This window comes from Anomaloglossus baeobatrachus (assembly GCF_048569485.1).
Source record: "Anomaloglossus baeobatrachus isolate aAnoBae1 chromosome 5 unlocalized genomic scaffold, aAnoBae1.hap1 SUPER_5_unloc_22, whole genome shotgun sequence".
In the NCBI taxonomy this organism is placed as follows: Eukaryota; Metazoa; Chordata; class Amphibia; order Anura; family Aromobatidae; genus Anomaloglossus; species Anomaloglossus baeobatrachus.
The window spans coordinates 398854-413641 of NW_027441798.1; the positions used below are offsets into that span (position 1 = coordinate 398854).

General features: G+C 45.4%; 1 protein-coding gene across 1 annotated transcript in view; it reads right to left on the bottom strand.

The window, feature by feature from the left end:
- Positions 1-14788, bottom strand: part of LOC142259028 (uncharacterized) — a 125846-nt gene that overhangs the window by 46997 nt on the left and 64061 nt on the right. The window contains exons 5-6 of the mRNA XM_075331564.1: positions 2951-4509; positions 2810-2847 (exon numbers count right to left, since the gene is read on the bottom strand). Of these exons, the coding sequence (XP_075187679.1) occupies positions 2810-2847; positions 2951-4509 (1597 nt within the window). The remainder of the gene's footprint in view (positions 1-2809; positions 2848-2950; positions 4510-14788) is intronic.

A 14788-nucleotide genomic window follows, 5' to 3' on the forward strand; every position in this document is an offset into this window, starting at 1 on the left:
CTGGCAGCAGAGCGCAACGGCATCAGGCGGTCTTTAGCTTGACATGTCTTGGAAATAGGAGTCACACAGCGACTGAGTTGTGGGCAGCTCTGGAGACTGAGTTTAATAAATGGTTGTCTCCACTCAACCTGCAGCCTGGTAAGGCCGTGTGCGACAATGCTGCAAACCTGGGTGCGGCCCTTCACCTGGGCAAGGTGACACACGTGACTTGTATGGCTCACGTGTTGAACCTTGTTGTCCAGCAATTTTTAACACACTATCCCGGCCTAGATGGCCTTCTGACCAGGGCACGAAAACTGTCTGCTCACTTCCGCCGTTCAACCGCCGCAGCTGAGCGACTTGTATCGCTCCAAAAGTCTTTCGGTCTGCCGGTTCATCGCCTGAAATGCGATGTGCCGACACGCTGGAATTAGACTCTCCACATGTTACAGCGACTGTGGCAGAACCGCCGAGCCCTGGTGCAATACGTCATGACGTATAGCCTGGGCCAACGAGATGCAGAGGTGGGGCAGATCACCCTGATGGAGTGGTCTCAGATCAAGGACCTATGCACCCTTCTGCACAGTTTCGACATGGCGACGAATATGTTTAGCGCTGACAATGCCATTATCAGCATGACAATTCCAGTCATTTACATGCTGGAGCACACGCTAAACACTATTCAGAGTCAGGGGGTGGGACAACAGGAAGGGGAGGAACTACAGGAGGATTCATATGCGCAAGGGACAACAACATCACCAAGGTCCAGACGTTCATCATCACCAACGCGGCAGGCATGGGACCATGGGGGACAGGGATCAACAAGGGCGCATAGTAGCAGGCGAAATGTTGAGGAAGGTGCAGGAGAACATGAAGAAATGGAGGACGAACTGTCCATGGACATGGAAGACTCAGCGGATGAGGGAGACCTTGGTCAAATTTCAGTTGAAAGAGGTTGGGGGGAGATGTCAGAGGAAGAAAGAATGGGTAGCACCTCAATGCCACAAACACAGCGTGGACTTGGTCCGCATGGCTGCGCAAGACACATGAGTGCCTTCTTGTTGCACTACCTCCAACATGACCCTCGTATTGTCAAAATTAGAAGTGATGATGACTACTGGCTTGCCACACTATTAGATCCGCGGTACAAGTCCAAATTTTGTGACATAATTCCAGCCATAGAAAGGGACGCACGTATGCAGGAGTATCAGCAGAAGCTGTTACTCGATCTTAGCTTGGCTTTTCCACCAAACAACCGTGCAGGTGCAGGGAGTGAATCTCACAGTTGTAACTTGACAAACATGGGACGGTCTCTTCATCTTCAACAGTCTACCCGTACCAGTAGGACTGTATCTGGTGCTGGTAACAGCAATTTTATGGAATCTTTTCATAATTTTTTTAGACCCTCCTTTGCAAGGCCACCAGAGACAACAAGTCTGACACATAGTCAACGGCTGGAGAGGATGATACAGGAGTATCTCCAAATGAACATCGATGCCATGACTTTGCAAATGGAGCCTTGCTCATTTTGGGCTTCAAATCTTTAAAAATGGCCAGAGCTCTCCAGTTACGCCTTGGAGATTTTGTCGTGTCCAGCTGCCAGCGTTGTCTCTGAACGTGTCTTCAGTGCTGCTGGGTGTGTGCTGACAGATAAGCGCACGCGTCTGTCCAGTGACAATGTGGACAGACTAACGTTCATCAAAATGAACAAGTCATGGATCCACCAGGAATTCACTACCCCTGTGTCATCCTGGGGAGAGTAAATGCTTGTGGATTTTTGAATGTGCTTGATGCAAATCTAGCTGTGAAGTGTACAACTAGGGCACAAGTGCTGCCACTGAAGGGGATGGTGTGTGTGTGGCCCAATTTTTGGAAAAAGGGAGACTCCGCTTGGAGTAACCCTTGCTTACATAGTTTTAAAAAATGATCCAAGATGCATACAGCTGGGATCAGGAAAGACTTTGCTACCTACCCCGGTGTCATCCTGGGTACGGTTAAGTATGGCGTATTTTTGAATGTGCTTGATGCAAATCTAGCTGTGAAGTGTACAACTAGGGCACAAGTGCTGCCACTGAAGGGGATGGTGTGTGTGTGGCCCAATTTTTGGAAAAAAGGGAGACTCCGCTTGGAGTCACCTTGCGGTGTTTTACATGATTTTAGAAGGGCATGCCATGCCTATATCTGTGTCTCGTCCTCTTTTTTCCTCCTAACGCTGTTTTGTTTTCACATGAGAATTTGTCCTTGTCACTTTCCCATGTGTTTGTGTTGTGTTGTGAGTTGTTTGTCACCTTTTGGACACCTTTGAGGGTGTTTTCTAGGTGTTTTTATGTGTTTGTGATTGCCTGCCATTGTTTCCTATGCAGTTCGAGTTCGGTTCGTCGAACGTTCGACGAACCGAACTCGAACGGGAGCTCCGTTCGGCGAACCGACCTCGAGCCGAACCGCGACCGGTTCGCTCATCTCTATTCATGACCCCATTTTTTATGTTAATTTTTTCCCTATATTCCTCCTTCAAAACCTAAGTGTATCTTATGGTTCAAAAAATACAATAATTTCTAAAAAAAAAAAAAAGAAGAAAATGGTTCTTTTCCTCACAAATTCTTACTTAAGGAACTATAGCCGATTTTAGGATAAAACCTTTGAATTATGGTACATCATGATGGCTTCTCCCATGTGACTCATCTGACAACAGGACATGATTAATGATAAAGACATTTGGCAAATTCTGACAGCAAAACTGGCTGCTCTGCTCTGTTGGTTTTGTGATGTGGGAAGACTTGATTTACCAGTTAAACATTTCAATTATTCACAACATGAAAAGGTTCCTTACCTGTGCAGCTTCTTCACATGTTTAACAAGATGTGATTTCTAAGAATTACATTTGCCACATTCAGAACATAAAAATGGTTTATTTTGTGTGTGATTTCCTAGTAAAACATTTCCCACATTCTGGGCTTGAAAACAGCTTCTCCCCTGTGTGAGATCTTTGATGCACAACAAGTTCTGATTTTTGAATAAAACATTTCCCACACTCTGAACATGAAAATGGCTTCTCCCCAGTGTGAGACCTTTGATGCCGAACAAGGCTTGATTTCCGAACAAAACATTTCCCACATTCTGAACATGAAAATGGCTTCTCCCCTGTGTGACATTTTCCATGGTCAACAAGACTTGATTTACTAGTAAAACATTTACCACATTCCAAGCATAAAAATGGCTTCACCCCAGTGTGATTTTTTTTATGCCGAACAACATGTGATTTCCGAATAAAACATTTCCCACATTCTGAACATGAAAATGGCTTCTCCCCTGTGTGACATCTTTGATGCACAACAAGTTCTGATTTTTGAATAAAACATTTCCCACATTCTGGGCATGAAAATAGCTTCTCCCCTTTCTGACATCTTTGATGCACAACAAGTTCTGATTTCCGAACAAAACATTTCCCACATTCTGAACATGAAAATGGCTTCTCCCCTGTGTGACGTTTTTCATGGTCAACAAGATTTGATTTACTAGTAAAACATTTACCACATTCCAAGCATAAAAATGGCTTCACCCCAGTGTGATTTTTCTTATGCCAAACAAGTTCTGATTTCCGAATAAAACATTTCCCACATTCTGAACATGAAAATGGCTTCTCCCCTGTGTGACATCTTTGATGCACAACAAGTTCTGATTTCCGAATAAAACATTTCCCACATTCTGAACATGAAAATGGCTTCTCCCCTGTGTGACATCTTTGATGCACAACAAGTTCTGATTTCCGAATAAAACATTTCCCACATTCTGAACATGAAAATGGCTTCTCCCCTGTGTGACATCTTTGATGCACAACAAGTTCTGATTTCCGAATAAAACATTTCCCACATTCTGAACATGAAAATGGCTTCTCCCCTGTGTGACGTTTTCCATGGTCAACAAGACTTGATTTACTAGTAAAACATTTACCACATTTCAAGCATAAAAATGGCTTTGCGTCATTTTTCTTATGCCTAACAAGGTCTGATTTCTGAATAAAACATTTCCCACATTCTGAACATGAAAATGGCTTCTCCCCTGTGTGACATCTTTGATGCACAACAAGTTGTGATTTACGAATAAAACATTTCCCACATTCTGAACATGAAAATGGCTTTTCCCCTGCATGAGATCTTTGATGCCGAACAAAAAGTGATTTCTGAATAAAACATTTCCCACATTCTGGGCATGAAAATGGCTTCTTCCCTGAGTGAGTTTTTTGATGGATATTAAGATGTGATTTTCTGGTAAAACATTTCTCACATTTTGAACATGAAAATGGTTTCACCCTTACAGGAGCTGTTTCATGTTCCACATCCCTTCTGTAACTTTTGTTTTGCTTACAATTCTGTGATAAATCGGAATTTTGGACTTGTTTGAAAAAATCTGATGATGAAGCTTTCTGAGGTAGGACTGGAGGTATATTTGGGACAACAGCATGCTCTTCATATGTATCATGTGTGATACTTTCTTCATCTGTCTTAAATTCTGAAGATAATAGATTTCCATCTGAACTCTCAATACAGTCATCTGCTAAAAATAAACAATGTTATCATTACAAAATAATATCTTGAAAGTACATTTTTTTGAACCATAACATCAGAAATTAAATTAGAAAAAAAATGTTTTCTGAATCTGTTGTCCAATTTCGACATCTAAAGGCTGCTTAAGGCCCCTTTCACACGTCAGTGATTCTGGTACGTTTGTGCTTTTTTTTAAACGTACCAGAATCACTGACATACGCAGACCCATTATAATGAATGGGTCTGCTCACACGTCAGTGATTTTTCACTGCACGTGTCTCCGTGCAGCGTACCCGCGTGTGCGTGATTGCCGCACGGAGACATGTCCATTTTTTTCTGGCATCACTGATGTTCCACGGACCACGCAGTGGTGTGGTCCGTGAAACACGTGCCAGAAAAAAAACGTGCTTTTAAAATAAAAAACATTTTAACTCACCCGGCGTCTAGCGATGTCCTCTGCAGCCCGGTCTCCCTGCTGCTTCTGAGCCGGCTCATTATTGTCACGCATATTCATTATGCGCGACACAGCCGACCCGGAAGCAGCTGCTGCGGGGGTCACCGCCGGCCGGATGCTGCACCGCGGGAGCGATCAGCACCAAGGACAGCGGGAGCGGGCACAGGTGAGTTGTGTTCTAAGTGCAATCACGGGCCACGGAGAACGGAGCCCGGATTGCACTTAGACAACCCACGTGTGCCGTGATTCACGGCACACGCAGGGACATGTGCGTATTTTACACGCCAGTGAAAAACGTCTGTGTTTTTCACTGACGTGTGAAACGGGCCTTACACGCAGCGACATCGCTAGTGATCGCACCCGCCCCGTCGTGCGTTTGTCACGGGCAAATCACTGCCCGTGGTGGACAATATCGGTAGTGCGCGTCACATGCATATACCTTACTAACGACGTCGCTGTGGCCGGCGAACAACATCTTTTCTAAAGGGGGAACTTCATGTGACGTCACACAGCAGGCTACCAATAGAAGCGGAGGGGCGGAGAGCAGCCGCATAAACGTCACTCTCACCTCGTTGCCGGAAGACGCAGGAATGCTGTTGTTCGTCGTTCCCGGGGTGTCACATGTAGAGATGTGTGCTGCCTCAGGAATGACAAACAACCTGCATCCTAAAAGTGCAATGATATTTAGGAAAGAAACGACATGTCAACAATCAACGATATTTGCGGAACTTGGGATAGTTAGCGGTCGCTCGTGTCACACGCAACAACGGCCCTAATGACGCTGGATGTGCGTCACGAATTCTGTGACCCCAGCGATATTTCGTTAGCGATGTCGTTGCGCGTAACAGGGCCTTAAGAATAGTAATGGGCGATCCCCCCGATGGTCGGGGAGACTCGTCGGATCATTTTGTAGATCGGGATCGAGATAACACGATCTTGCGTCCGATCACCGATCTTGGTTGGGGGGTGGGGGGGCTTTAAAATAAAGAATACAGTTAATAAACATTACTTACAGGTCTCTCACGCGTCCTGCACTCTGTCTCCCGCTGCTTCTGAGTACGATCATCGCGGAGTTCTCCCGGTAACCAAAAGGATCTTTCGTGACATCATAGCCATGTGATCAGTCACGTGGGAATGTTGTATTCTCTCATTGGCTACAGACTGGGTCACATGATTATGACATCGTGCAAAGTTCCTGTAGTGTCAGCATACTCGCCGGTACACAGTGCTTGCCAGAGCATCTCAGTACTCTGTAAACTCGGCGAGATGCTCGGGTACATGCTCAGCTCCCCCTCCCTGCATCTTGGCGCTCTTTACAGAGTCAGCCCACATGCAAGGATTGACTGCCACAGCCGATGATGAATAGCGGCGCTGGAAATAAGGTGATCAGAGATCACCGTTACTATAGTATAGTAACCCGTTCGTTAGGTTACTATTGCAATGGTGGCAGCGGTGACATCACCGCTTACCAATCCGCAGCCTCTGATCACTCATTGAGTGATTAGAGAGTGCGGGAGCAGCAGCGTTCTTCCTCCCCCCCCATGCATTCTGATATAGCAGAGCTAGATCAGTGACAGAAGACCAGGATCGTGGAGGGGTGAGAGGGAGTAATAAAGATGGAGTCCCTAAGTGTGTCGGTGTATTTATTTCTAATAAAGTAATTTTTTTTCTGTGTGGGGTCTTTTTTTAACCCTTTATTGGAGATTCTTAATGGCCGGGTTAAACTTGCCTGACATTAAGAATCTTGGGCTTAACACCAGCTGGTAAAACAAAGCCGGTATGAACCCCTTATTACCCAGCCTGTAACCTGCCATCAGGGCCACTGGAAGAGTTGATAAAGCGCCTCTATGAAAGTGCTATTTTCTTGGGTGGCTGCGGACTGCAATTTGCAGCGGGGGGTAGTGAAAGCTTGGGCCACCCTGCGCTGGAGATTCCAATCCCCAGCTGTCTAGTTGTGCCCAGCTGGACACAAAATTGGGCGAAGCACACAATTTTTTTTTTTTATTTCATGAAATTCATGAAATAATTAAAAAATGACCTTCCTATATTTTTGGTTCCCAGCCAGGTACAAATAGGCAGCTAAAAGTTGGGGGCAGCCCGTACCTGTCTGCTGTACCTGACTAGCATACAAAACATATGGCAAAACCCACGTCATTTATTTTTTATTTTTGGCAAAAAAGGCTTCCCTGTATTTTGATTGCCAGCCAAGGTAAAGCCAGGCAGATGGGGGTGGTAGCCCGTGGCCATCTGCTTTATGTACGTCATTTTTTCAATTATTTATTTTTATACAACTATGTATATATATTATATATATATATATTATATATATATATATATATATTATATATATACAGCTCTGGCAAAAATTAAAAGACCACTGCAAAATTTTCAGTTTTTCTTATTTTTTTTCTTTATATTTGTGAGTAAAATGTAAATTGTTCTTTTATTTTATAAACTACTGACGTCTCCGAATCTCCAACCAAAAAATGTTGTATTTATTTTACAACAGTGTACATTTTACTCAAAAATATACTGTATTTTTTGGATTATAAGACGTACTTTTCCTCCCAAAAATTTGGGAAGAAAATGAGGGGTGCGTCTTAAAATCCAAATATAACTACCGGGGGGGCCTGTCTGTGCGGCGATCAGGTGCGTTCAGGCGGCCGGGTGCCTGTGGCTGCGTCCAGGCAGCAGCCGGGTGCCTGTGTGCAGGCGGGCGGCCGCCAGGTGCCTGTGTGCAGGTGGCAGCTGGGTGCCTGTCGGTGCCGACTGCTTCTCTGTGCGGGTGGCCTGCTGGATGCCACTCTGTGCGAGCGGCTGTGCGGCAGGTTTCCCAGTGTGTTCGCGGTCCCAGTTTCAAATGATGGCGGCAGGAGGAGTCAACGCATGGAGTCAGCACGTGCGCAGATTAAGCCCTTGGAGGAGAGCTCCATCTGCGCATGCGCTGCTCCAGGCACCATCATTTGAACCGGGACCGCGGAGACACTGGGACACTCAACGCACCGGCCTACTGCACCACTCACCTGCCGCCGTTGCTGCCGCCACTGATTCGCCACACCTGCTGCCGTGGATGCTGCCGCACCTGCCGCCACTAACCCGCCACTGACCCGCACACGCCTGCCGCCACTGACCCGCACACGCCTGCCGCCACTGACCCGCCACGCCTGCCGCCACTGACGTCACCGCGCCTGCCAGAACAACCTCTGCCTCCTGTGAGCCCGCTCCACCATTGCTGCTGCCCTTCTCCTGTAACACAACACCGGAGTATAAGACGCACCCCATTTTTTTTTACCTTTTTTATCCCTAAATTTGGGGTGCGTCTTATAAAGTGAAAAATACGGTACCTATACATTATATAGATTGCACTTGCGTTTCGCATGGGCATCACCCCGCACGGACTGATCTCAGGACAGGAGCGCTTCAGCTGCATGGAAACACAAGCAGCCGACCCGCTGCTGTCTGGAGATTGATGCGATGCGACACTCGCACAGTGACAGTCAAAGTTCAATCGAGTCTATGAGCCATTTATGAAATAGTCCAGCCAGCATATGCAGAAGGGGAGTGAACGATACTTTCTCCTCTACAGTATGCGATCAAAGATATTAATAAGCAGCCCAGCAGAGAATAACTCTTGCTAGCCTGCCCAAGCCTGAGGTTTGAAGCCTGCGTCTCCCTGCGCTGTTCACAGGCATCAGAGCAGTAAACATGCAGAGTACCAGAATCTAAAAAACACCAAAAAGGAGCCAAGACAAATGATATGTGCACACACAGAATGTGGTGAGCCTTCCTCATAAAGATGGCTGCAGCCAAGGTGCAAGATGCTGATGTCACAGCCACTCAACCTCCACACTAGAGGGGAGGGGCGGCTGCTTAGCATAAGACATGCACACTAATAAGGCTTGCACTGGGAGCCCATCATATAATGAGTGAAATGCACAGTGTCTGAACTGTAACCTATAAATGACGCCAGAAACCCAGGTCAGGCGGGCAGAACAGCACTATATAGGTGCATCTCGCACGGATACACGAGACGCACAGTGTCTGAATAATGGCCTATAAATGACGCACAACACCAGGTCCAGGCGGGTCAGTTAGCACTATGAGTACATAACACATGACAGGCTCACCATTTAACCACCTGAATTCAAAAGGTCCACACACATCCTGCAAAAATGGATAATATGTGCCATACCTCAAATAGTGAGATATTAGTTTATATTTTGGCCCAAAATATGTAAGCTCGCAATCCGTTCGTCAAGGATTCTCACACTTGCGAGTCCCTACACTGAATTAGTTAGAAAAACCACAAAGAACTATATCAAAAAAACAACAAAAAGGAGCCAAGACAAATGATATGTGCACACACAGAATGTGGTGAGCCTTCCTCATAAAGATGGCTGCAGCCAAGGTGCAAGATGCTGATGTCACAGCCACTCAACCTCCACACTAGAGGGGAGGGGCGGCTGCTTAGCATAAGACATACACACTAATAATGCACACAGAGTACCAGAATCTATCATTCCCACAGATCCTGATGCCGCCATGACAGTTAGCAAAACCTGCAAAAATCTCCTTGTAACGTTGATCCATAACTTAGACAACTTCAAAGAAATTTTTTTTCAAGACTAACATAAAATCGTTACAGACAGATGCCGGATATTTAACGGGATTGTCCGGGACTATAACGTTGATGGCTTAACCTTAGGCTTTGTAAGCAAAGCAAGTTGCAGGGTCTTGCAGTCTGTGCAGATAAACATTAGGGCTCCAGTTCATCAAGACCGGCAATGGACACTGACAAATGACGTCAGAGACTGGAGTGAGATTTCTGGCATAGGGAACGCCGCAGTTTGTTATGAATTAGAGAAGCGGTGGCATCACACCCTTCTGGCCAACCTCTGCCCATTTTGGCAAAGCTGGGTAAAATTGGCGCGAACACACACACACACACACACACACACACACACACACACACACCAGCCTTTGGTCACATGACGTGATGTCAAAAAGGTCCTTAAGCAGTCCTATAATTGGCATATAAACACTGGGGCCGCTAGCAGAATGGGGGCCCTGTGAAATTGTCCAGTTTGCTCTCCCTTTCCCCTAATGCCAGTCCTGCATGCCAGCATGTCTCCTGTTCAGTTCTTTTAGACTCCTGCAATTAAAAGACCTTTGGTTACATCATGTCACATGACTTTGAAGTCAAAGGTCCTTAAACAATCAACCTTAGAATACAACTGATGGGGTAACTAAGAGAGTGGGGTTCCTGAGAAATTGTGCAGTTTGAATCCTCCCAACGCTGGCCCTGACTGTAACTAGGGCTTATTTTTGGAGTAGGGCTTATATTTCAAGCATTCTCCAAAAATCCCATAAACTCATGTTAGGGCTTGTTTTCGGTGTAGTCGTATTTTCAGGGAAACAAGGTGTTCATGAACCCTCTGCAGGTATTTAACCCCTTTACGACCCATGACGGATATATCCGTCATGGATCGTGTGAGGTTAATCCCCACCCCCTGCCGTGGGCAGGTCGCGGTGATCCGCGCACATATAAGCTGTTTTCAACAGCTGACATGTGTGCCTGCATGTTATGAGTAGAATCGCAATCCACCCGCAACATTTAACCCCTTACATCTCACTGCCACAGTCTGACAGCGAGATGTATATGCGCGCGGCCATTACTTTCACTTACCACCGCCCCCACCGGAAGTCACGTGCATGATCACGTGACTTTCGGTGGTTGCTATGGTAGCACAGGCCCATGTGATGACGCCTGTAGCTAACATGACTCACTCCCTCTCAGTGCCGGCATAGTGCCAGCACGGAGAGTAAAGCAGCATATCTGCAGTTCTCAGCTCTGTAGCTGAGATCTACAGATAGGGGGCTATATGGATCAACAATCTGATCGCTCTGCCCTAGGGGGACTAGTAATATAAAAAAAGTAAAACAAAAAAGTTTTTAAAAATAAAAAAAATAAAAAACTTAAAAGTTCAAATCACCCCCCTTTTACCCCATTGAAAATTAAAGGGTTAAAAAATTAAAAAATATACTCATATTTGGTATCGCCGCGTTCAGAAATGCCCGATCTATCAAATTATAAAATCAATTAATCTGATTGGTAAATGGCGTAGCGTCAAAAATTTCCAAAAGCCAAAATTACGTTTTTTGGTCGCCGCAAGTTTTGTGCAAAATCCAATAACAGGCGATCAAAACGTAGCATCTGCCCAAAAATGATACAGTTAAAAACGTCAGCTCGAGACGCAAAAAAAAGGCAGTCACTGAGCTATAGATCCCGTAAAATGAGAACGCTACGGGTTTCGGAAAATGGCGCAAAATGTACGCCACTTTTATTGGACAAGGTTGTGAATTTTTTTAACCCCTTAGATACAAGTAAACCTATACATGTTTGGTGTTTACAAACTTGCACCGACCTCAGGCATCACAACAACACATCAGTTTTACAATATAGTGAATATGGTGAATAAAATATCCCAAATACTATTGTGCGATCACAATTTTTTTGCCTTTTTCCAGTACATTATATGGTAAACCTTATGGTTTCATTTAAAAGTACAACTCGTCCCGCAAAAAACAAGCTCTCATCTGGCAAGATTGACGGAAATATAAAAAAAAGTTACGGCTCTCGGAAGAAGGGGAGTACAAAAAAAACAACGGAAAAACGGGAAGAGCCCGAGGCGGAAGGGGTTAAGTTGCCATCATAACAATATAGTGAAGGGACTAGAAACAAACAACAGAAGAAGCAGAAGCAAAGAAAATACAGCTGAAAAAACAGAGCAGAAAGCCTAAAAATGTAAACACAAAATTAGTGCAGAAAGTACATGAGTAGATATCGCTTACTGGATAGAGCTGGAGGAAACACATCCTGAGGAACATCGGGAGCTTCTTGTTTACAGTCCTGTGGGAAAAGAGGACGGGGACATCTCTCTGGTGTTGTCCTCTTACTGGATAGAACTGGAGGAGACACATACAGGGACTGAATTCATTCCTTACATACAGATAATTATAGGCCGTGTGTATTTAGTCCTGTCTATTACCTGGTGATGTGAGGGGCTGGGGAACCTCCATCATGACGTCCTTGTACAGATCTTTGTGTCCTTCTAAATACTCCCACTCCTCCATGGAGAAATAGACGGTGACGTCCTGACACCTTATAGGAACCTGACACATACAATGATACCGTCACCCCCGATCCCTTCATAGCGTTACTGTATAATGTCCCAGCATTCCCAGCAGTGTCACCTCTCCAGTCAGCAGCTCAATCATCTTGTAGGTGAGTTCTAGGATCTTCTGGTCATTGATGTCCTCATGTATCGGGGGGTGAGGTGGAGGCCCCGTGATTGGGCTCAGGGGTCTCCCCCATCCCTCAGACACAGGGGCCTGACAGCGCTCACTAGAGGTCTTCTTCACTACTGTGTAATCCTGGTTATGGAGAGACACAGTAATAAATCTCACTCCAGACATTTCCAGAGTCCTCACCTCTCCAGTTCTGTCCATCTGTTATTCCCATAGATAAGAATGATGTTATGTGACGTCATTAGAATCTCTCACCTCTCCAGTAAGCCGGAAGAGGATCTCTAGGGTGAGATCCATCTTGTCCCTGTCCATATCCATCCTTCACAGGGCAATCAGAAGAATTCTCTTCTATAGAAGATCTCCACTGAGAGGATCCGATATTATAGGGACCTGAATGGGAAGGAGATGAGCCGATATGGAAAATTAATGGAGATAATAATGGAGGGAAGATATAATTTGGGCAGTAAAAAAAATTTCAACATGAAATGAAGTTGCAAAACTGACCCATATAAGTATTCCACCTAAAAGGGTATCAATGAAAACGTTGGCTCATCAAGAAAAAAACAAGTCCTCACTCAACTCTGATATCGGAAAATGGAGGCACATTTATTATGTTTGGTTTTTTTTGGGTTTTTTTTTCACAAAAGTCTGATTTTTATTCACTACTAGAGATGAGTGAACCTGGAGTTCGGTACAAACTCAGACTTTTCCAAGATAGCAAAGTTCAGGTTTGGAGTTCGGGGGCTTTACGTATGGAAACCACTCGTGTGATCAGATGTATTGTGCACCAAGAAGTAAAACTGAAAAAACCCGCCCTCCCCCGGAAGTGATCTGTTTATGGCTGCATGTGGGCGGAGACCTGAATTGCCAATCAGTGACTTCAAATAAAGTGTAGGTCACGTCCAAGTCCAGAACCGATCTTTAGAAATGTTCAGCTGGACCAGCAGAAGCCGAACGTCCACGGGTCCGCTCATCTCTAGTCACCACTTAAGGGGGCTTTACATGCTGCGATATCGCTAATGCGGAGTCGTTGGGGTCATGGAATTTGTGACGCACATCCGGCCGCATTAGCGATCTTGTTGCGTGTGACACCGATGAGCGATTTTGCATCGTCGCAAAAACGTGCAAAATCGCTCATCGGTGACATGGGGGGTCCATTCTCAATTATCGTTACTGCAGCAGTAACGAAGTTGTTCCTCGTTCCTGCGGCAGCACACATCACTCCGTGTGACACCGCAGGAACGAGGAAGCTCTCCTTACCTGCCTCCCGGCTGCTATGGGGAAGGAAGGAGGTGGGCGGGATGTTACGGCCGCTCATCTCCGCCCCTCTGCTTCTATTGGGTGGCCACTCAGTGACGTCGCTGTGACGCCACACGGACCGCCCCCTTAGAAAGGAGGAAGTTCGCCGGTCACAACGACGTCGCCGGGCAGGTAAGTATGTGTGATGGCTCTGGGCCATGTTGTGCGGCACGGGCAGCGATTTGCCCGTGTCGCACAACAGATGGGGGCGGGTACCACGCTAGTGATATCGGGACCGATATCGCAGTGGCTAAAGCGGCCTTTACATAATATGAAATGTCTGATATTGCTGTAATCACACTGACCTGGAGAATCACGCTGACCGCTCACTTTCAGCACATCGTGAATGGAGTAAAAATAATAATAAAAAAAAAAAAACAATGGTGGAATTACTTTTTTTTTTCCCCATTTCACCGCACTTTGAATTTTTATTTAATTTTCAGTAGATTTTATGGTAAAATTAAAAACTATGAGTCATTTTAAAAAAAAAAAAACAATCCTTCATACGGCAGTGTGGATAGAAAAATAAAAGAGCAGCGCAGTTACATACAATCATGTAGCAACGGAGAGGAAATCCATCCATCTCTACATAAGGCAAAGACGGTTTATTACTGCCTCTGCCTTCTCTGTCACTGTATACACAGCTCTGCGGTGCAATGCAGCGGGAACAGCGAGGGACCTGACACCGACACAGATCTCTGTGTGAGAGCCCATCCACCATCAGTACTTGCCAACTGTAATTGTTTGGGGTCTGGTGAATGTGCAATTATTTTTGTTTGGTGGGGTATCTGCTTTTTTTGGGGGGTGCCTGCCTTCTTTGATAAAAGACCTGCTGTATTCTCTAACTTTATTAGCTGCTTGGACACTTCCCTATGGAACCGCAACTAGGGCTTATTTTTGGAGTAGGCCTTATATTTTAACTATACTCAAAAAAAGTTCCCAAAAATCCTACTAGGGCTTATATTCAGTGTACATCTTATTTTCGAGGAAACAGGGTAAAAAGAGCTGACGGTGCTTTCTCCCCATACACAGAGGCCATGTGGTCACCGCTGAGTCACAAGGGAAGTAAGATGAAAATATAAATAAATACTGAACTGACGCCCCCCGCCCCCTTCCAAATGTGTGATATATAGGAAAATACCACTGTCAATCCAAATCTCTGTTATTAGCCCCGACCAGGTAAAAAACAGCCATATATACAAAA